Source organism: Saccopteryx leptura, chromosome 2 (genome assembly GCF_036850995.1).
Source record: "Saccopteryx leptura isolate mSacLep1 chromosome 2, mSacLep1_pri_phased_curated, whole genome shotgun sequence".
Lineage (NCBI taxonomy): Eukaryota > Metazoa > Chordata > Mammalia > Chiroptera > Emballonuridae > Saccopteryx > Saccopteryx leptura.
Genome location: NC_089504.1, coordinates 283,258,603 through 283,281,331, shown reverse-complemented (window position 1 = coordinate 283,281,331; position 22,729 = coordinate 283,258,603). Strand labels below are relative to the sequence as shown.

Genomic DNA, 22,729 nt, shown 5'->3' with positions numbered 1-22,729 from the left:
AACAGAGGGAGGAGCAGGAAGCATCAACCCCCATATGTGCCTCGACCAGGCAAGCCGGGGGATTTGAACTGGCGACCTCAGCTTTCCAGGTCGACGCTTTTACCCACTGCGCCACCACAGGTCAGGCTATTTATTTATTTTTTAACAGAGTCAGAGAGAGGGATAGATAGGGACAGACAGACAGGAATGGAGAGAGATGAGAAGCATCAATCATCAGTTTTTCGTGGCGACACCTTAGTTGTACATTGATTGCTTTCTCATATGTGCCTTGACCACGGGCCTTCAGCAGACCGAGGAACCCCTTGTAGAGCCAGCGACCTTGGGTCCAAGCTGGTGAGCTTTTTGCTCAAACCAGATGAACCCGCGCTCAAGCTGGAGACCTCGGGGTCTCGAACCTGGGTCCTTCCACATCCCAGTTCGACGCTCTATCCACTGCACCACCACCTGGTCAGGCTGAAGCAGGCTTTTTAATGTCTGATTCCCTTTGCTACCTTCCTTTATTAATACTAACTACCTATATTGACATTATTTAATAACAAAATGTTTTTATAACAATAGTGACCATTGTGAAAGTTCTGGGTTTGATTCCTGGTCAGGGCACACAAGAGAAGCCCATCTGCTTCTCCACCTTTCCCCCCACCTCCTTTCTCTCTCTCTTCCCTTCTCGCAGCCATGGCTCCATTGGAGCAAAGTTGGCCCCAGGTGCTGAGGATGGCTCCATGGACTCCCCTCAGGTGCTAGAATGGCTCCGGTTGCAAAGCAGCAATATCCCAGATGGGCAGAGCATCGCCCCCTAGTGGGCATGCCAGGTGGATCCTGGTTGGGCGCATGTGGGAGTCTCTCTATCTCCCCTCTTCTCACTTCAGAAAAATACAAAAGACAACAACAATAATAAAAAAAAACAGTAGTGATCATTTATGAGGACTAACCATAGGCTCACTTTACTTGAATTATCTCATTTATTCCCCACAAACCTTGTAAGTTTAAAGACAAAATTAAGCCAAGACTTAGAGCTAAGTTAAATCTGTTCAGGGTTGCTCTGGTTGGGTAGCTCAGCTATTGGAGCATCATCCCAATATGCAAAGATTGCAGGCTCAATCCTTGTTGGGGCACATACAAACATCAAGCAATGAATGCATGGATAGGTGAAACAATAAATTGATGTTTTTCTATCTCCTTCTTTATTAATTTTTTTTTCTTTTCCATGTGAGAGGAGGGGAGATAAAGAGACAGACTCCCACATGCACCCCAACTGGGATCCACCTGGCAACCCTTGTCTGGGGGCAATGCTCTGCTAATCTGGGGCGATGCTCGCAACCAAACTATTTTTAGTGCCTGAGGTGGAGACTCCAAGGAGCCATTCTCAGTGACCAGGGCCAATGCACTTGAACCAATGGATGGCTGTGGGAGGGTAAGAGAAAGAGAGAGAAGGGGGAGAAGCAGAGGGTCTCTTCTCCTGTGTTCCCAGACCAGAATTGAACCTGGACATCCACATGCCAGGTTGACATTCTACCACTGAACCAACCAGCCAGGGCCTCTTCCTGCAATAAATAATTTTTTTTGTTTGTTTAGCTTGGATGGGGGGGACAGACAGACAGGAAGGGAGAGAGATGATAAGTATCAGTTCTTTATTGCAGCACCTTAGTTGTTCATTGATTGCTTTCTCATATGTGCCTTGACTGAGGGTTGGGGGGCTCCAGCCGAGCCAGTGATCCTTTGCTCAAGCCAACAACATTGGGCTCAAGCCAGAGACCATGGGTTCATGTCTATGATCCTACGCTAAAGCCAGCAACCCTGCACTCAAGCTGGATGAGTCTGCGTTCAAACTGGTGACCTCAAGGTTTTGAACCTGAGTCCTTAGCATCTCAGGCCAATACTCTATCCACTGTACCACCACCTGACCAGGCTAAAAATTTAATCTATTCAAGGTCAAACAAGTTTCAAGTAGTATAGCTTATACTTAAACTCATCTTTTCTTTTTAAATTTATTTTTTTAATTATTATTATTATTATTATTATTATTATTTACAGAGACAGAGAGAGAGAGTCAGAGAGAGGGACAGACAGGGACAGACAGACAGAAACGGAGAGATGAGAAGCATTGATCATCAGTTTTTCGTTGCGCATTGTGACACCTTAGATGTTCATTGATTGCTTTCTCATACGTGCCTTGACCACGGGCCTTCAGCAGACCCCTTGCTTGAGCCAGCGACCTTGGGTCCAAGTTGGTGAGCTTTGCTCAAACCAGATGAGCTCACGCTCAAGCTGGCGACCTCCGGGTCTCGAACCTGGGTCTTCCACATCCCAGTCCAACACTCTATTCACTGCGCCACCGCCTGGTCAGGGTTTTTTAAAATTTATTTTATTGATTTTAGAGAAAGGGGAAGAGAGAGAGAAAAACATCTATTTGTTGTCCCACTTATTAATACATTCATTGGTTGAGTCTTGTATGTGTCCTGACTGGGGATCAAACCCAGTCACCTTGGTGTATTGGGACGATGCCATTAACCAACTAAGCTAGCTGGCCAGGGCCTGTTTTCATTCTTAACTATTGTGTTACACAGCCTATTGTTGTATCTGAGCCTTAGGGTAGCTATGAGTTGCCCAAGGCCACATAGCTAATAAATGGCAGACATGGGGTTTCAACAATCTAGGCCTCTGTACTTCCCAAGCCTACATATTTTACTCAGGAGGTTAGAGCACATTGCCAGTGGGACAGAGTCACAGAAAACATTTCAAATAATTTTATAACTTTGCCTTCCAGGAACTCAATCTTATAAGGTCTTACTTCAGGGGAACCAAGAATCACTTCTGACCATTCCTGAGCAGTCCATATCCTAGGGAACTCAGAGCAAGAAGTCATTTGACACTGAACTTTATTTGTTCCGGCCATCTGATATACTGTCCACTATGCTAGGACACAGAGATAATGCCTTCTGCAAAAGGCCAGAGACATGCCAAAATTAAGTAGGGGCCTCAAGAACAGTCCTGGAGGACAGGTTCTGTGTCTGCTGGCCAGATGCCTGGTCGGGTCTCCTCTCTTCTCAGCTCTACATGGGTACTGCACTTTGGAGACCAGTAACTGACTTTGGTATCCAAGGTGTTGGTTAGAAAGAAATGTAAGTTACCCAGTTGTTGATGAGAATCAAATTCTCTTTACTGTCCATGACCAAACAATGGGAGGCGGTGAGGGTGATCCAGAGATAGAAATGAACTTGAGAATTTCTAGTAAACATCAGATAGGGTCTGGAAAAGTGATTTGACCAGAGAGGCCATACAAAGTATGACTGGAGTTGCCCCAGAAACATTTACCTAGGAGCTATTTGTGCTAAACAACCAGGGCTGCGCAAGGAAAGGCTTCCTCCCCAGAGACCTCCTGCCACTCACTTCAACTTCCTCCTTAGTGCAGTACCCCCTCGTTCAGACTCCATGGGGCTGCTGCTCCTGAAAGCTGATAAGGTGAAAGGGTTTCCCATCATCCAGCAGCAATCTTTTCCCTTCTCTGTAGTCTATAGAGAGCTCAAGAGTGTGTGAGGCTGGAGAAAGGAGAAAATACTGTCTGGGGTAGCCAGTCTTCTCTGCTATTCCAGCTCTAGCCACCTGGGGGCCTCTGGCTCCAGAGAATCCGGCGCCTGGCTTTGCTCCCTGGTAATGGTGCGAGTTGGGAAACTCACTCCCAGCAGGCCTGGGGCTGCTCTGTTTTAGCAGCACCTGAGGGCGGGCAAGTGTACCACGAAGTCTCAGGTTTCAGGGGGATGGCAGTTGCCTGTCTAAAGGCTTCTCTGTTCCTTGGAATTGTACAGAATGTCTCTTGTGGCTTTTCCTCCTCCCTCCTTTTTTCCTGTTGACTCTCCCCAACTGGCTTTCTGAATCACCAGACTTCAGAGGAAAACAGCAGATGTTGACTTTACTTCTTTCAAGCCAACGTCAGCTCCCTCCTGTGGAGTGGAGAGTAGGCAGGAGGTGAGAGGCAGGTAACAGAGGAAGATATACCCTTTCTAAATTGTGAAGGAGGATGTAGAGGGAATCTGAAAGGAGTCAGAGACCTCGACAAAAAAAAATTCTTGGTTCCTGAGGATAGGGAAAAAGGCCCCAGTGTTGGCTGTAGAACCAGGATCCTAAGGAGGAAAGCAGACAGTGGGAGTGGTCCTAGTTTGGGTGCCAGCCCTTCTTGTCTGAGGTAAGGCCTCATCTCTTGCCAGCAGCTTCCTCATGACTCAAAAGTCAAGTCAGGGTTCAGGTCTGGGGAGACAGTCCAGAGGCTTATTCTTGTCCCATCTGAGCCCCTAAGCCCCGGGTTTTCTGCAAGTCTTTTGGAGAAGCTTCCAGGGAGGACTTTCTAGGACTTTATTCTACATTTGTTGATCCAATTTCTCTTCTCTGTTTTCTTCCTCAGGGATCTTCTTACGGGCAAAGAAGCCAAGCTATAGAGACAGAGATAAGAGTTATTGTCAAATGCCCTGCCTGGGGATCTTGCCAGCAGCCCTCAGACATATCTGAAGCTTTCACTTTTGTTCTGCTTCCAAACATGAAGTTCAAACTTATTTTGTTTGGCTTAGTTTAATTCAACCAGTGTTTGTGGAGTACAGGGAAGGAGACCCAGGCACGACACCAACAGCCTGTCTAGCACAAACCCAGTTTTCCCTGCTATAACCAAGGATCCCTCAACTCATGGGCACCATGCCTCATACTTCCAACTAAAGCTGTGCTTACCTTCCAGAGGCAGAAGACCAGGAAAGCAAGCAGCAGCAGCCCTCCCAGGACACTGCCAATAAGGATCCACAGGGAGACGAGGACAGGGCGGCTCTGAACCACCTCCAAGAGGCTCTGTAGGGGGCAGAGAGCTGTATTTTTTAGCTGCACCCTTTCATCCAGCCAGCCTCACCCCACATGATAGCAAAGGCCTGAAACTGAGGCAGGAATGGAGGCAGCGGGATCCTAGCATTCTGATTTATCACTTCTGACTCCCAGATTGCAGTCTAATGAAGACACTTCTGTTCTGGAAAAAAAAAAAAAGCCCACAGGTGTCCTTACCCCACTCCACCCTCACTATTTTCATAGCTCTCAAACTCAGCCTCCAGCCCACCTCACTCCAACGGGAAGCTTCAGACAGCTGTAGGACACTATCTTCCTCAGTTCCCAGCTCGAAGGTGCTGACCACTGTCAGAGACTTGAATTTGGCCTGTGGAACAAGTGGACAGGTAGACATTTAAAGTGAGCCATCATTAGGTTGTGGAGCCCCAATAGCAAAGATGAGGCTCAGAGACACAACTTTCAGGACCCTCAAGACCAGGAGAAAAGGTTGGAGACCAAGCAGAAAGAGAAGAAGGGTATTAGAAGAAGCCACTGGTCTTCTGTTATATTGTCTCTCCTACCTGAAATGCGTTCAACTTCCCTTTCTTTCGCTAACCCTACCCCTCCTTTAGGTGGAAGTTTAGATGTCATCTCCTCTGGGAATTAGGGAGTGTTTCCTTCTAACTCTCACCACCTCTGATAAGGTTATAATATTCTGTTCACATTTCTGTGTTTCACCACTGAATTCTAAGATACTTGAAATCAAGGGCTATGTCTTATACTAATGTCTAGTACCTAGCACAGTGCCAAGTACCTAGTGGTTTCTCAATAAATCTTTGTTAAAAGAATAGATGAATGAGTGAAAAAAGGATATCAAAGAGAGATACAGAGAGAACCAGACTTAGAGAGGTAACTTCCCTAAAACATATGCCTACCTCCCAAGGATATTGTGTTATTTAACACAGTTAAAAGCCCCTAGTACCAAATAGCTGTTATAATTAAAATGTCATCTCCCTGCTCAGGAATTCGCACTGACTACTAACTGCCAATCATATTAAGTTCAATGTTATCTCCCTAGCTTTAGAGAACTTTAGAAAGTCTAGATCTTCCCATTATATAATCTTGCTTCTAAACACCTTATAATATATATCTTGCATGTAATATCAACTATTTATTCATTTAACAAAAATGTATTGAGTCACTACAATGAGTTAAGTATGGTGCTAAATGTTGGGATGGTCTCAGTGTCTCCTAGTAGGCACTTGATAGATTATAAATTGATTGAATTTAAGTATCCTATCAAAATTGATTGATTATTGGTATAGCACTAAGGGATGATAAATGGAGGATAATAACTTCTTTTAGTGAGTCCACATCATTATTCACTTATTCTTTACAGCAACCACTTAAAGTAGGTATTATCACCCCCATTTTAGAGTGAGAAGAAAGAAGCTTAGAGAGATGAAATAATTTGCTTAAGGTACAACAGCTAGTAAGAGGCAAAGTGGAACTTGAACATGGGTCTGTTTACCTCTAAAGCCTATGGTCAATTCCAGACAGGAGCAGAAGGGGAGAGTAGTAGGAAATGAAAGGTTTACCCTCCGGAAAAATTCATTGTGAACCAGTCTCAGTAGTCCAACAGAGACCTCGGTCCCCTTCGCAAGCTGCCCGAGGCGGCACCTCACGACCTGACACCGAGTATTGCTCCCGTTCTACCAGAAGAGAGAGAGAGACAGATTAGGACCTGGGGTGGAAAGATCCCCCACTTCCCGATCTATGTTTTATCCCAGTCCCAAGGCTCCAAACTCTACTGCTCCTACTCTGGACATATTTTTCACATTCTTGTGACTCATACCAGTCTGCTCGTGTGCTGAAGCTCCTCTGGATAAACAGGGGGCCCTGGCAGCTCAGTCAGGTTCTGCACTGTGCAGCTTGCCTGGAGGAAGATTGAACTTGAGGGACTCTTGGGAGTGAGAGGCCAGCCGCTCAGGCTGAGCAACAGCATACTATCCACACTTTTTTGTGTGTATGTGAAAGAAAGGCAGAGAGACGGAAACAGAGCTGTTCCTGTACGTGCCCTGACGGGATCATCAAACCAGCAACCTCTGTGCTTTGGGATGAAGCTCCAACCAACCAAGTTATCGGGCCACAGCTTTCTATCCACTCTTGTAGTGGGGTAATCTCTTTCTTCTCAAAGAAGCCACAAATGCAAAAGAAAGTTCCCCCAGAGGAAGAGCCCTGAGAGCAGTGACCCAGCAGATAAGGAACTGGTGAGCCCACCGGATCAAGGTGGCAGGGCTTTACATACCCCTAGCCGAGACTCACATTGTTAGTGATGAGTTGAGACAGTGACAGAAAGTAATTGCCCCCATGGGCCACAGCTGGAAGGAAGGCTGAGATGATGAGGCCACTGACCACATAGCAGCCAAGGTTCTGAACCTGAAAGGAGAATTGGAAATGGGAAGAAGCAGGAGACAGAAGACCCTCGTCTGTGTTCCTTTATCCTAGTTACGACTCACATCTAAGAAAGACTCTCCCATCCTTTCCCAGGATGCCTCCCCCTCCCCCTGCTCATATGAATGCCCCTCCGGCTTCTCACCCTAAGAGTGGTTTTGAATTCAGGGCCAGGACCCACTGGGAGGGTCCCATATGGATGAACCTCATAGCGGTGCAGAGTGGACTCACTGTGTGGACACCAAGTCAGGAAGTACATGGTCACAGTCATGACACAGACACAGAGGCATATGGTCAGCATATATATATATATTTAGGGAAGGCCAAGACAACACACGGGTAAAGAGATGGGGGTACACAGAGAAGACAGAAATGGGACATGACACAGATTAACAAACTCTATTGCCATATCCCATAACCCCCTAACCTTGTTCTAATCCCGAGGGCCCAGCAAAGCTTAATACCTAGGGAGAAAGTAAAATGCTTAAAAGAAAACATTTCTCATGAGTGGAATTGAGTGCAAAAAGATGAAGCGGTCCCAGTGGTTGGGGTTTGGGGAAACCCGGAAGCACATGGAAGGAAAGGCAGACATGTAAAGAGTGTGAGTCTGGGGTCGGAGTGGGGGTGGGGGCCCCAGAGGGGAACTGAGCCGTACCTAGAGAGGAGGAGATGAGGTTCATACTGGATGTAGGCTGAGGTCTGGGCCGTGTTATCCTGAAGGGTCCCATTTCTCTCCAGGCTGTTGCTGCAGAGCCGTGGGGAGAGGCTCACACCCCTTCCCAGACACCCCTCTCGGGAGTAGAGGGGTCAGTGCTATTTATTCCCCTCCCCCCCACACACACATCACCACAACTACCACGCCCCAGTGAGAGAGGGCCGGGAGAGGTTCCCTTTGTTCTTACCTGGTGGCACTCAGCCTCACAAGGACCTGGCTCAGGAGGGAGGAGCAGCTAAACTCAAACTCTAGCAGAAAGGTCACCTGGAGGCAGGAGACATAGTGTCATGGTAGATTCCTATTCAAGGGACAGCTACAGAGGAAGAGGAGCCCTTGTGTGCCTCTCTCCAAGCTGCCAGGCCCTGCGGATTCCAGCCCCTGCGCTCTCAGAGCCCCTTCCTCATGCTGGGCCCCAGCTTACCTTGGCGCCAGCCTGAAAGACAGGATGTCCCACGCTGCAGAAGTGGGCATGGGGCAGAGGGGCTGCACATTCCACCTTCACTGGCCTGTCCCTCTGGGAGCAGAGAGGTGGGGGTGGCAGCTGGAGCTGGGACTGCAACTGCTCTCCTGCCTGCAGCCTCTGAACACTGAGCCCTTTTCTAGAGCCCCTCAGAGCTGAGGACAGTACCCCAATCTTCTTCTTCCTTCTTCTCTGACCCCTCCTAAAACCCCTCCGCCACGGGTACCTGAAGGATGAAGCTGGCCAGGTGCAGGTTTCTAGAAAAGCTGAGGCTCAGGCTAGTGTTGTAGGCATTTTCCTTCCTGTTCTCCAGAGTTGCTGACACCAGCACTTTCTGCCGACCACCTTGAACCACGAATGGATCCTTCCTAGGAGTGGTGGATAAGGGAGAACTAGGGATTTGAGGGAATACCAAAAGCCCCACTTCTGTTTTCCTGGGTAAGGAGCAACCCTCCAGTTCCCTTCTAGGCCCTTCCAGTCTGGCTTGGGCCACCCTGGTTGGACCAGTTCATGTCCATCCCACCTGGAGCCTCTGATGTCCATATTAGCTTGAAGTACCAGGTCTGTGACACATTCATTGTCAGGGCCACAGTCCTTTGAGAAGGGGATCTAGAGGAGAGAGAAGGGGCTAAGGGCTGAGAGGAAAGCAAGAAGAATGGAGTAAAAGAAAAATGGAAAGAGAAGAGTGGGTTCCCAGGTCAGACTTCACTGTGATCTCAGGTCTCCTCCCTCCCCTTTCTCTTGAATCCACTGAGCAGGACAGTGCTGGGATCCAGGGGCAGGGCAGGGCTTGGTACTGCTGACCAGCTTTCGTATAGAGGTCGGTGAGCCCTCATCCAGCACAGGTCCTGGACTTGTGGTATTGTCCAAAGCAAAGGTCACAGTCAAGGCTACTGGCCGGAGGTAATCTGATGTATCCTGAGAGAAACCAGAGAAAAAGATCATGGGAAGCCACAGTTAGTTGTACAACCCAGGCCTCTGGCAGAATGTGATAGTTATAATGATCATTTACTAAGTACTTTCTGTGTGGTGGGCTCTGTCCTAAGCTTTTATCAATACTATCACATTTATTTCTAATACAGCTCCTATGACGCATTTATTATTATCTCCCACTTTGCAGGCAAGTAAACTGAGGTTTGTAGGTTACAAGACTTTCCAGATTGCACAGATGATAAATGGCAAAGTTAGGATTCAAACCCAGAGCATCCTGACCCCAAAGTCTGAATTTCTGAAAATCCAGCAGAAATCCCTCCTTTTATCCAGCCTTCCCCTCAGCCCCAGGCCCTGATGCAAAGCAGTTCCTATCCCCTCCTCACCAGCACATGAAAGTGCAGCTGCTCACAGGTGACATTCCCCACATTGAGTCGGAGCCGCCTAGGGGACAGCCTCTGGCCAGAGCCGTCAAACGCTGCTCGAGCCCCAGCTGTCCACTCATCCAGTGATGCTGTAAACCTCATATCTGAATGGGCCAGGAAAAGTGAGGCTGGAGAGGGTCCAGAGACCAAAGCAGGCAAGGGGTGGAGGGTTGCCTAGTACTGTAGTCACTCACAGAATCGGTGATCCCAGCGGCCAGGAGTGTGGGAGGTCACTTGGAAGCAAAGGGCTGCAGACAGGCAGGCTGCCCCCTGGCCTCTCCGCATGCAGTCCTGCTGAACCACACTGATGGCTGGTGGGGTCACATCCAGTGAAGGGGCCAGGTGGACAATGGGTCGGGAGCTAGGAATGGGGTGGGAAAGAAATTCTAGCACAGGCATCCCCAAACTACGGCCCCGTGGGCCGCATGCAGCCCCCTGAGGCCATTTATCCGGCCCCCCACCGCACTTCCGGAAGGGCCACCTCTTTCATTGGTGGTCAGTGAGAGGAGCACTGTATGTGGCGGCCCTCCAACGGTCTGAGGGACAGTGAACTGGCCCTCTGTGTAAAAAGTTTGGGGACCCCTGTTATACACTTGAAACCTGTATGGTTTTGTGACCCAATGTCATTCCAATAAGTTAAAAAAAAATTCTAGCAGTAGCCCTGGCTGGGTAGCTCTGCTGGTTAGAGCATCGCCATACGCCAAGATTGCAGGTTCAATCCTCAGTCAGGGCACATACAAGAATCAACCAATGAATACATAAATAAATGGAACAACAAATTGATGTTTCTCTCTCCCTCCCTTCCTCTCTTTAAAAAAAAAAAAAGAAAGGAAGGTAGGAAGGAAAGAAGGAAGGAAGGAGGGGAAAGAAAGAAAGAAAGAAAGAAAGAAAGAAAGAAAGAAAGAAAGAAAGAAAGAAAGAAAGAAAGAAAGAAAGAAAGAAAGAAAGAAAGAAAGAAAGAAAGAAAAGGAAGGGAGGGAGGGAGGGAGGGAGGGAGGGAGGAAGGAAGGAAGGGAGGGAGGGAAAGAAAAAAGAAAAAGAAAAAGAAAGAAATTCTAGTATCAGGAGGAAAACCCTTGAAAAAGGCACTTCCCAGTGTTTGCCTCCTTGAAGTCAAAGGAAGGAACGAAGGGCTAGGGTGCCTGTGCCAGCCTCCCCTGAGTCTGCTGACATAAGTGAGATAACAGCTTACATTTAATAAGTACTTGCTATGTGTTAGGCACTGTATTAGATCTTTACATAGATTATCTCATTTAATCTTCACAATAAGCCTATAAGGTAGATACTATTATTATTCCCACTTTAAAAACTAGGAAAACGAGGCCCTGGCCGGTTGGCTCAGTGGTAGAGTGTCGGCCTGGCGTGCAGGAGTCCCGGGTTCGATTCCCAGCCAGAGCACACAGGAGAAGCGCCCATCTGCTGCTCCCCCCCTCCCCCCCTTCCTCTCTGTCTCTCTCTTCCCCTCCTGCAGCTGAGGCTCCATTGGAGCAAAATTGGCCCGGGCGCTGGGGATGGCTCCATGGCCTCTGCCTCAGGCACTAGAATGGCTTTGGTCACAACAGAGCAATGCCTCAGATGGGCAGAGCATCGCCCCCTGGTGGGCGTGCCGGGTGGATCCCGGTCGGGCGCATGCAGGAGTCTGTCTGACTGCCTCCCCGTTTCCAACTTCAGAAAAATACAAAAAACAAAACAAAACCCCAAAAACAAAAACTAGGAAATCGAGACACAGAATAAGTTGATCAAAAATCCATATCTAAGTCCCGTGACTCCAAATCCCTTGCTTTTAACAGCTTTGTTATGTTGTCCACTATTACCTAGGATGGGACACCACACACCTGAGCAGGACGGCTGCCCCTTGGGCACCCACAGCCACATCTACCAAGTCATCTCCATCCAGATCTAACCGGCCATCCACACTTCGACCAAAGTAGTTGAGAGCCTGTGGCATGGAGATAGCAGCAATCCGCTGGAAGGAAGAGAGGGGAGATGGTGGGGACTCAGGCACCTGATTTCCCAGACCTCCCACATGGCTCCTAATTCTCTGATCAGGCATGGGAAGAAATAACTTTGCCTGTATTCAGGAGACCCTAGTACAGCAACTTGTATCCTACCCCCCAACTCAACTTTTTAACCACAGTCCTCCCCCCTTATCTATGGTTTCACCTTCCACTGTTCCCCATAGTCAATCCTGGTCTAAAAATATTTAATGAAAAATTCATAAATTTTAAACTGTGTGCCATTCTGAGTAGGTGGGTGGACTCTGAAGATGCCCCACTCTGTCCCGCCTGGGACAGGAAGCATCCCTGTGTCCACTGTCCCCGCACTGTGTGTGCCCCCCACTGTCAGTCACTGAGCAGCCATCTCAGCTCTCCGACCAACTGCTGAGGTGTCACCCTGCTGTGTTCTAGTAACCCTTATTTTATTTAATAATGCCGCATTCATATAACTTTTATTATAATATATTCTTATAATTGTTCTAACAGTGCCTAATTTATAAATTAAATTTTATCATAGGTATGCATATACAGGAACAAATGCATAACACAGTATTTATATAGTCTGGTACTATCTGCAGTTTAGGCATCCTCTGGGGATCTTGGAAATACCCCCCGTGGGTAAGAGGGGACTACTGTACTGATAAAAAAGCATTTGTTCAGTTTGGATCTCAAGTCCCGGGGAGCAATGATAAGCAAAGAACACATCTCCCTTTGCCTTCCTCCCACCATGCCCCTGCCTTATTTGGGCACTCCTGACCTGGGCAGGATGGGGCCTGACTCCACTCTGGGTACCATGATACAGGTACAGTGCCCCATGGTGCTCATCCTCCAGGGGTGCTCCCACAGCCACATCAGCAAAACCATCTTGGTTCAGATCAGGAAGAGCACCCATGGCAAATCCAAACCGAGCATCCTGGGGCGGAACTGGCTGAAGTGTTCCCTGGAGTGTTAGTAAGGACCGCTGGTGGAGGTGGAGAAAAGAGAGGTGATCTGAGAGTCCCGACCTCTCAGCCAGTCCTCAAATATATATGTGCCTTCCCGTTCTCCCTCCTTCCCTCTACCACCTACAATCAAGTTCTAGGGGCTCCCAATAAGTCTCACCTGACCCACCAGATACACATAAACACGTCCTGTCTCCTTGTTCTGGGGACCAAGGAACATGGGGGCAGCCACAAGTAGGACATCAGTTGTTCCATCCCCATCTGTATCCAATGGGCAGAGCTCACTGCCAAAGTATGAGCCAATCTGGGGAGCGGTGGGGAGTGGTGATCCCAGAGAAAAGGGAAGGTGATTGTGAACAAGAGGGAGGCACCAACCAGCCTGTCAGTATGATCCTCACAGCCCTGACAGCCTCTGCCAACCAGAATTCAGCACAGACCTTTTAGACCCCTCTCTTCCCCTACAAACTGGATTCCCATTGGAATACAAGGGTCCCATCTACCCTACCTGCTCCCCCTGAAAGCTCTGCGCAACCCTCACAGTCCCATCTTTCTTAAGCTGGAAGGCGATGATCTTTCCTCGATGTCTAAACCGAGGAGCCCCTGAGAGAAAGAGGCGTCGTCCACCCCGCAAAAACATGGAGGAAACAGAGTAACCTAGAAGTGAGCAAGGAATAAGGGGTAAAAGGAAAAGAAGATGGGGTCGGAGTGGGAGGGTCCCCTGAAACAGGAGATCAGTCAGAAAATGCATATGTTAAGAGGGAGTAGTACATCATACCCCAGACTGGGAAAGCACTGCCCCACCTCCCAGCCCTCCACAGCTCTCCGCTACTCACCCAGGTAGGCCGCATGGTTCTGCAACGCAGGGGGAAACTCATCTTCCAGGGCCATCCGTGGGGGGGAAAGCCGGTGACCTTCTTTAAGCCATAACAACACTGAGCCCCCCCAGTCATAGGCCCCCACCATCCCAAAGAGGATGCCATCCTATAGGGGAGAACCAGATAGTCACTGAAAAGACAATAGGGAATAAGAAAAAAAAAAAAAAGCTCTTGCCTTGACCGGGAGTGTCATCCCCATATGCCAAGGTTGCAGGTTCAAGCCCTGGTCAGGGCACATACAAGAATCACCCAATGAATGCACAAATAAGTGGAAAACAAATTGATGTTTCTCTCTCATCCCCTTCCTCTTTCTCTCTAAAAATCAATAGGTAAAAAGATTATTTAAAAAAAACCCAAAACTCTCCAGCAGTAAGAGGACCAGGGTCACTGAAGGTATGCTGGGTCAGTTTGAAAGACATGAGCAGGTCAGAATTGGTTAAAGGAGAAATACAGAAGAGCCCTGGGTTGAAGTTATCTGAGTCAGAGCTTGGAAGGAGTCAGAGGTTAAGAAGGGTGATGGAGGGGTCAGACTGTCCAACCTTTAACCGATGAGTAGAGAAGCCAATCTGAGACATTTCCAGACCAAAGGAGCTTTCGTTTTCTCCATGGGACCCTTGAGCATGAGGAAACATTGAGGCAACATCAGGGAAGGCAGTTTTCCCTTTGAGCCTACTGAACTCATTCCAAACCCTACCTACACTCCAGAACTCCCCCTACCCAGTCCTCCATTTCTTCAAGGGTAATCATTACCCTCAAGGCCAAAAATCCGGTCTCCCAGGGCGTCTACGATGTCAGTCAGTGCAGCTTCATCTGTGACGTTGAAGAAGAATCTCTCATCTGGATCACTGGCGATGGCTCTGATCTCCCGGAGGAAAGAGCTAGGGTCTCGCTGCCGCCGGAGGTAGTGACCGAGGACCTGGAATCAGGAGATCAAGGTAGGATCTGTAAGCTGTGTGGAGTGAGATATTCAGAGCTGGTACAGAACATGGCCAACTGAAGTGAAGGAAGGGTAATGTGGCTGACTAGAAGTGGTTCATGACCATTTTTATCAAGTTCTGAGTTATTTTTTTTTATTTTTTTTTGACAGAGATAGACAGAGAGTCAGAGAGAGGGACAGATAGGAACAGACAGACAGGAAGGGAGAGAGATGAGAAACATCAATTCATTGCAGCTCCTTAGTTGTTCAGTGATTGCTTTCTCAAACGTGCCTTGACCAGGGGGCTATAGCAGAGCGAGTGACCCCTTGCTCAAGCCAGCAACCTTGGGCTTCAAGCCAGTGACCTTTGGACTCAAGCCAGCAACTAGGGGGTCATGTCTATGATCCCACATTCAAGCCAGCGACCCTGTGCTCAAGTTGGTGAGCCCACGCTCAAGCCAGATGAGCTGCGCTCAAGCTGGCGACCTCGGGGTTTCGAACCTGGGTCCTCTGCATCCCAGTCTGACACACTATCCACTGCGCCATCGCCTGGTCAGGCACAAGTTTCCAGTTCTTAATATCACCCTTGGGGTTTCGAACCTGGGTCCTCTGCATCCCAGTCTGACATACTATCCACTGCACCATCGCCTGGTCAGGCACAAGTTTCCAGTTCTTAATATCACCCTCTCCCCCACATCCTTCCAGATCCAGAGTAGAGTCTCACCGCAATCCCATAGCGTGTCACTCTTCCAGCCTCACAGGTCTTCAGTGCTGCGGGAAGCTCCTCTCCATCATGTGATTCTCCGTCAGTGACAACCACTAGAAGCCTGGCAGCCTCTGGTCGGCCACCACGGGACTGACTGAATCCTTCTGTGCTGAAAAGAGAGAGAAAAGAGGGGTGATCAGATGTACACAGATACACACACATGGAATTTGACAGTGTCGGCAGTTCCTCAAGGTCAGGCATCTTGTCTTTTAGACCATCCCCCCAACAGTGTCTAACGTGGAGCTGTCACACAGTTAAAGCTCAAATGCTTGAATATCATAGAGCATACAGAGAACATACAGAGCAGCATATCATAAAAGCAAGTAAGTATAAAGTGCACTAATTCCTTGACAAATACTAAGGGAATATAGAATAAAGAAGGATGGTCACATCAGGCTAGTCTTCCCGGGATGAGTTTGAATTGTGTTTAGAAAGTGCGTTAGAACATGAGTGGTAGAGAATCTAAGGGCCAAGATCAAATGGGAGTGGAAGGAGGGAGGGAGGGAGAGAGAGAGAAAGAGAGTGTTCTATTTGCAGAGATAAAAGAAGCAGCATCTACTGATGTGCATGCTTCACTCTAAACTAGGGGTCGGGAACCTATGGCTCGTGAGCCAGATGTGGCTCTTTTGATGGCTGCATCTGGCTTGCAGACAAATATTTAATAATAAAAAAAATAACGTTAAAAATACAAAACATTCTCATGTGTTACAATCTATTCATTTTCTACCGCTCATGTTCATGGTTGCAAGTGGCTGGAGCCAATCACAGCTGTCCTCCGGGATAACACCAAATTTTTATTGGATAATGCATAAAGTACACGAGTCGTTGTATGGCTTTCAAAGAATTACATTTTAAAATATGTGGCGCTGGCCCTGGCCGGTTGGCTCAGTGGTAGAGCATCGGCCTGGCGTGCGGAAGTCCCGGGTTTGATTCCTGGCCAGGACACACAGGAGAAGCGCCCATCTGCTTCTCCACCCCTCCTCCTCTCCTTCCTCTGTCTCTCTCGTCCCCTCCCGCAGCCGAGGCTCCATTGGAGCAAAAGATGGCCCGGGCGCTGGGGATGGCTCCTTGGTCTCTGCCTCAGGCGCTCAAGTGTCTCTGGTCACGACAGAGCGACGCCCTGGATGGGCAGAGCATTGCCCCCTGGTGGGCATGCCAGGTGGATCCCGGTTGGGCACATGTGGGAGTCTGTCTGACTGCCTCCCCATTTCCAGCTTCAGAAAAATACAAAAAAAAAAAAAAAAATATATATATATATATATATATACATACATATATATGGCGTTCATGGCTCTCTCAGCCAAAAAGATTCCCGACCCCTGCTCTAAACCCTCCCCTAACCCTTCTAGACCCTTCTCACTCTGGCCTCCCACATTCCCTTCCCAGTGCCTTACCAGGCCACCATTATTGCTTGAGCAGTCTTTGTTTCTCTTCCCTCCCGCCGGCTCAGGTTCCTTGCTGCTCTCACCACTTCTTCTTTGGTTCGGAAATCTCCCAGGGACCACTCATGTATAGGGCTCTCACCATACTGTACCAGTCCCACCTGATAATAAAGTATACAGTCAAATGAAATGGGTGTATGAAGGCAGGGAGTGAGAAGAAAGTACATGAAGGAGGGAAGATGAGCATCTGGATACTACCAAAGATGCTACCTACATTTATCTCCTCTCTTCTTGTCTCTCTCCTCCAAGCTCCTCCTTATTGCCTTCTCTTACCTGTATCTGTTCTGGATCAATAAACAGTCTTCCTACTAGTCTTCGTAGGAAAGTCTGAACTTCAGACCAGGGGTAGATGCTGTTGGAGCCATCCAAGACGATGACAACATCCATGTATGTGGGGCAGCCTAGGAGGAGGGGTGTGGTGATGGAGAGCAGAGGGGTACAGGATATTGGGGCATGGGGGCAACAAGGGAAGAGATCACAGGAGGCCACATTCAATTTAAACATTTATTAGGTACTTCTGACATGCAAGAAAGGTAATCTGATATGCCCTGGGTAAATGTAGAAATAATGAACAAAAGATAAGCATATATGCAATTTACTAAAAAAAGGGGGGGGGGAATTAAGCACTAGGTAGAAACACAGCACTACTTTATGCTGTGGGAGAACAAAAGAGGGTCAGTTCTAACGATGGGAAAATCAAAGGAGGCAGCAACTGAGAAGATATTGAAGATTGAAGATGTTCAAAGACAGAATGTAAGAATAGGCACTTGGGCCTGACCTGTGGTGGCGCAGTGGATCACATGTCGACCTGCAACACTGAAATCGCCGGTTCAAATCCCTGGGCTTGCCCGGTCAAGGCACATACAGGAAGCAACTACTACAAATAGATGCTTCCTGCTCCCCCCACCCACCCCACTTCTCACTCTCCTTCTCTTTCTCCCTCTCACTCTCTCCCAAAATTGATAAAGTCTAAAAACAAACAAACAATAAAAAAAAATAGGCACTTGGGTGGAGAACTCTTTAAACAAAAGAGATGGAGGTATAAAAACAGATGACACGCCCTGGCCGGTTGGCTCAGTGGTAGAGCGTCGGCCTGGCGTGCAGAAGTCCCGGGCCAGGGCACACAGGAGAAGCGCCCATCTGCTTCTCCACCCCTCCCCATCTCCTTCCTCTCTGTCTCTCTCTTCCCCTCCCGCAGCCGAGGCTCCATTGGAGCAAAGATGGCCCGGGCGCTGGGGATGGCTCCTTGGCCTCTGCCCCAGGCGCTAGAGTGGCTCTGGTCGCAACAGAGCGTCGCCCCCTGGTGGGCGTGCCGGGTGGATCCCGGTTGGGCGCATGCGGGAGTCTGTCTGACTGTCTCTCCCCGTTTCCAGCTTCAGAAAAATACAAAAAACAAACAAACAAAAAACAGGAGGAGAGCAGAGAAAGGCCACATGGAGGAGAGGAGAAGCAGCCAAGATGGCGGAGTGCTGAAGGAGAAACCAGTTTGTGCAGAGTTTCTGCAGAGAGAAGGAGATGGGGAACAGAGGGGGACCAGGACACTCCACACGCCAGCCCCCGGACACCCGGCTGCATTTCGTGCTTCCCTCTGGACCAACTTTGAGAAACTAGGGGATCAGATTCGTACTGTTTGTGGACAGGTGCAACATCTACAGAAAATATTAACCAAGAAGAGAGATCCTGTTTCTCACATTTTTTTCACTGAAGAAATAGTTAAGGATGGACAGCCTGAAATTTTATACACATTTTGGAATTCAATTACTCAAGCACTTTATTCCCAATTTCAAATGGCAACAAATTCTTCTATGCTTTTGAAACAGGCATTTGAAGGAGAATACCCTAAATTATTGCGCCTTTATAATGATTTATGGAAACGTCTTCAGCAGTACAGCCAAAATATTCAAGGAAAGTTTAATGCAAATGGAACTGCAGACCTCTATGTTGAACTGCAACATATGGAAGATGATACCCAGGACATATTTATACCACAAAAGCCAGATTATGAGTATGTTTATTTAACCAAACCTCTTTCTTAGCATATTAAGGATTTAACATAATTTTATGCTGGACTAGGTTCTATGGTAGAAGAACTGAATCTACTCAAATATGAAAATGCCTTAGATTACTCATATTTAGGAACTGTTTTGGAAAGCAACATATATCTCAGTAAGTTTAAAGCAGCCAGCTTTTCCTCCTATATTGAAATAGAGTGTTATCTTCACTTTAAATAAAATTTGATTACCAAAAAAAACAAGAACAAAAACAAAAAACAGATGACACATTGGAGAAAGATGAGGTAAATGCTGCAGCCAAGGGGTTTGCAGGGATATAGTGAGACTTGAATTTTTGAAGTTGGTTTAATCAGTTCATGGAGCGTTAATGCCCTGGTAGAGTCTGAATTTTTTTTTAATTAAATTTTTTTTTAATTTATTGATTTTTAGAGAAAGAGAGAAAAACATCGATTTGTCATTACACCCATTTATGCATTCACAGTTGACTCTTGTATGTGCCCTGACCAGGGCTCAAATCTGCAACCCTGGCATATAACAGGGACAACACTCCAACCAGCTGAGCTACCCGGCCAAGGCCGAGTCTGAATTCTGATCTGTTAGGAAACATGGAGTTTATGTAGGTACATTAGGTAGCAATGAAGGTGGTCATGCAGGCCCCCTGTCAATCATCAAATCCCAACGCCCCATCTTTTTCCACCCTGCACCCAGTTGAGGACTACATCCTCAGGCTCTTCCGCTTACGTTGTGCAGTGGGTGCCAGGCTTCCTTGGGGCCGGAATGAAGCATCTACATGAGCGCATATCCCAGAACTGAAGACAGAGGAACCACAAGCGCGAGACCAGAGAGGGGCACAGGCCTGGGGACAGGTGGGGACGATATTTACTCCCAAGTTGGGAGGGCACCCTTAGAACATGCCCCTAGTACAAGGAGGCATTGAGAGCACTCCTGAGATTCCCCTCCTTACTTTCTAGGGTTTTAAATTCCTTGACCCTGCCATCTAGATCAGGTTCCCTTACCATACTGTTCTTTGTCACAAACCTTCAGAGGCCCTGCCACAACCCTTTTCTTAGCTCACCATGAATCCCCCATCATCATCAGTCTCCAGTAGAGACATCCCCAAGTGCATATTCACAGCAGGATGAGATGAATTTCCCAGTGGATGGTCACCTGGTTGGAGGGGGTGGAAGAGAATGAGATCATAGGGTGACAGATGAGGTGCTTGAGTTCAGAGTGATTTTGGGAATTTGGAAGAGTATAAGAAGAAATCAGGATCAAGTTAGGGACAGGGAGTATGTGGGTTATGGGGCTGAAGGTGAGGTATAAAGGGTCAAAATTATTAGTATGTAAAGGTTAGGGGTTAGGAGTGGAAGAGGGAGGCATCTTCTTACCCAAGTGGCCCTTGGCGCATGAGGCATTGGGAGAGCCCCCTACAGGGCAGCGGTAAACATCTCCCCTTCGGTCACCTGAAGGCCCATCCCACGGAGCACCCACCAGTATCCTGGGAGAGGATATGAATATCAACATAGTGTGAACATGACCTTTGAGATGGGCCCGAGGGAAAGTGCATTGGGGTGGCAAATCTAGAGTTCCAGCCACTTCCACAAGACCAGAATAGTGTCGACTCCCATCTATCTTGCCTCCCCTTTAACAGCTCTATCACAGTCCTACTTCCACGATCCTCTGGTTTCCTCCTCACCATCGCTGTCCAGCCCCAACATGTTGTAAGACACTGTATCCAAATTCAGCCTCGGGTGGCCCTGGGAATAGGCGTGGGTGATGAACATCCAGGTTAAAGGGGGAGGAGAGACCTGGGAGGCCAGGATCATAAAGTTAGCAGGAAGCAGAGAGGCTAATGAATGCCTAGAGAGGCACAACCAGAAAGAAGCTGTGAAGGAAATGTTTTGATATCAGTCTATTTCTTATAAGCTATCCTGGCCTCTGTCAATGTCATGTACTCGAAGCTGCAGGCAAAGATGATTTCCTTCCTAAATTTGGGTCCAGCTATCTAGCCTGTGGCCCTCTTCCATGTTAGTGCACAGCTGTATTCCCATTCCAACCCCCGAAATCTCATTTACAGACATGTCTGGGTCAAGTTCCTCTTTTCCACATCATTCCTCCTACACATCCTCCTCTCGAAGCTGCTAGAGTCAAAAGATGGAGAGAGACTGTCTGCAGCCCCAGAACAACGATTTCTTTCAAATTCTCCAAAACCAGGACCGTAAGAACAGGAAATGAAGGGACACTGAATGTCTGGGTCTTCCTCTTCTTGACTCCCAGTATCATTGTTACATGCTCACATGCATTCTCCAATGTCTAGTCTCTGGTTGATTTCAGCCCTGAAAACCTCAGTGGCAATTAACTGGGTGGGGCCACTTGCCTGCCCACACACACAGTTTACCATTTACCCTTAGCAAGGGTCCCCTCATCCTAGTTTCCCACACCCAGCTTCCTTTCTAAACACACCCACCCTCCCAACTGCCCCCTGCCTACTTGAATCTCTTTCTTAACTCTTGACACACTCTAAAGACCCCACCCCCAATCATGTCCTGGCTAATTCTTCCCTCCCATCCCTTTAAAATCAGAGCTGGTATTTTAGGAAACGAAGATTATAGGGCATTGGTGAGAAAAAGTTCCAAGCCTCTGGTCTTTTCCATGGCTCTTTCCCTGACTGTGTCTTGCTTCTTTCTTTCAAGCAATCCCCTCCTGGGCTACCCCACTACCATTACCACAAATGGCTATAGCTCTGTCTCAAACCATGCTCATTTTCAAAAAGGTGTTTTGTATGTGAGCCTTTTTGAATCCAGGAAACTGGCAGGGCTGTATGACTAGGAACTGTAGCTCATTGGTTAGATGATCCCAAAGTTCAGACCACACAGTTAGTCAGTTATGCCTCAAGCCCCAGAGACCACCAAGGGTAGGGAGAGAGGTAGGGAGGGGGTAACAGGAATCAGATTAACCACATGGACGGTCACATCATGTTTCTTTTTGGCCCCCTCACTTCTCCAGGGCTCAGGACACTGATTTTAGATAATTGGACACAACTCTTACACAAGGCCCTGACAGTCTCAATACTGAAGCAGTCATACGGTATGGGCATAAAAATACAAACATGCAAACGCACACACCAACACACACTGGAAACGGAGGCTCAGTGTTAACCTCTCACCCGAACTCTCAAAGAATTTTAACCCTGAGGTGCCAATGCCAGACAACCCATGTATCTTCAATTCCCATCAGAAACCAAGAAGTTAATCTCCCTCACCTGTCAGGTACATCAGGGACAGGAACAGGTGAGGGATGAGGGGCAGCTCCATGCCTGGCTGTTCTCTGTCCGTGTGAGAAGTCCTCTGTGCCTCTGTCCCTCTCCTTTTCTGTTTTCTTTAGTTTCCCTCCCATCCTGCCCCCTCCCACTGCCAGCTAAAAATAAAGTTGGAAGGAATGGGAGGAGTGATGGTGGGGAACTGTGGGGAGCCCCGGACAGAGGAAAGGACTAAGTGACCTTAGTCTAGCTCTCTGCCTTGGTGCTGCCCCCTGGAGGCATCATCTGGGCTTGGAAATAAAAGTAGAAGTGGAAGATAGATACTTTTCATTTCCTAATCTTATTTATCTCAACCTGAGATATGAAAAAAATAAAAGAACTGGTAACAGTGTTTTTATTTCCTCATCCACCAAGGGGAGCCCCAACATGAATAAGTCTTACCAGCCCACTCTACTTAATTCTGTTTGTGACTCTTAGTCTATGCTGCTTTGTGGCATTACTATAGTTTTTGGAGAGACTATAAAATATGAACTGATATGGGATGTGCTTTGTGGAACCAGTATAATTACTTTAACATCAGAATTCAATCTTCTTAACTAGGCTGTAAGTGTCTGAAGTTGGGACCATGGAGTTAAGCTTTTTGAATCTCTACCACCTAGTATTATGTCCTGCGTAGCTTACATGCTCAATAAAAGTCTGTGGGTAATGATGCAGTAGCTAATACCACAGAAAATCCAAACAAC

The 22,729-nt window shown here is 47.8% G+C and overlaps 1 protein-coding gene across 3 annotated transcripts; it reads right to left on the bottom strand.

Moving 5' to 3' along the window:
• Positions 1-3,886: 3,886 nt before the first annotated feature.
• Positions 3,887-22,650, bottom strand: ITGA10 (integrin subunit alpha 10). Of its 3 annotated transcripts, XM_066362077.1 has the most exons (30): positions 21,990-22,650; positions 20,424-20,535; positions 20,116-20,225; positions 19,803-19,894; positions 19,469-19,583; positions 16,989-17,116; positions 16,668-16,816; positions 15,232-15,382; positions 14,342-14,507; positions 14,131-14,204; positions 13,550-13,697; positions 13,222-13,370; positions 12,877-13,020; positions 12,533-12,736; positions 11,614-11,744; positions 9,973-10,139; positions 9,740-9,882; positions 9,228-9,341; positions 8,947-9,032; positions 8,650-8,791; positions 8,385-8,477; positions 8,151-8,227; positions 7,904-7,993; positions 7,394-7,478; positions 7,120-7,233; positions 6,650-6,730; positions 6,393-6,506; positions 5,087-5,182; positions 4,714-4,827; positions 3,887-4,424 (listed from the first exon to the last, which is right to left on the bottom strand). In XM_066362077.1, the coding sequence occupies exons 1-30, from the start codon at positions 22,039-22,041 to the stop codon at positions 4,353-4,355; spliced, it is 3,513 nt and encodes a 1,170-aa protein (XP_066218174.1). In that variant the 5' UTR covers positions 22,042-22,650; the 3' UTR covers positions 3,887-4,352. The 3 variants fall into 3 exon arrangements, 2 of the variants coding, with proteins under 2 accessions (XP_066218174.1, XP_066218175.1); XM_066362078.1 differs by lacking the exons at positions 19,469-19,583; positions 19,803-19,894; positions 20,116-20,225; positions 21,990-22,650 and having other exon boundaries at positions 20,424-21,962; XR_010748791.1 differs by lacking the exons at positions 3,887-4,424; positions 4,714-4,827; positions 5,087-5,182; positions 7,394-7,478 and having other exon boundaries at positions 6,397-6,506.
• Between the last annotated feature and the right edge of the window lie 79 nt (positions 22,651-22,729).

Excerpts from the sequence above, each read along its gene's own strand:
- ITGA10 (XM_066362077.1), bottom strand. The coding sequence starts at position 22,041 with ATGGAGCTGCCCCTCATCCCTCACCTGTTCCTGTCCCTGATGTACCTG. Across the intron at positions 16,817-16,988 it reads TTGATCCAGAACAGATACAG|GTGGGACTGGTACAGTATGG; the intron begins GTAAGAGAAGGC and ends CTTTATTATCAG. Across the intron at positions 14,508-15,231 it reads TGACACGCTATGGGATTGCG|GTCCTCGGTCACTACCTCCG; the intron begins GTGAGACTCTAC and ends TCCTGATTCCAG.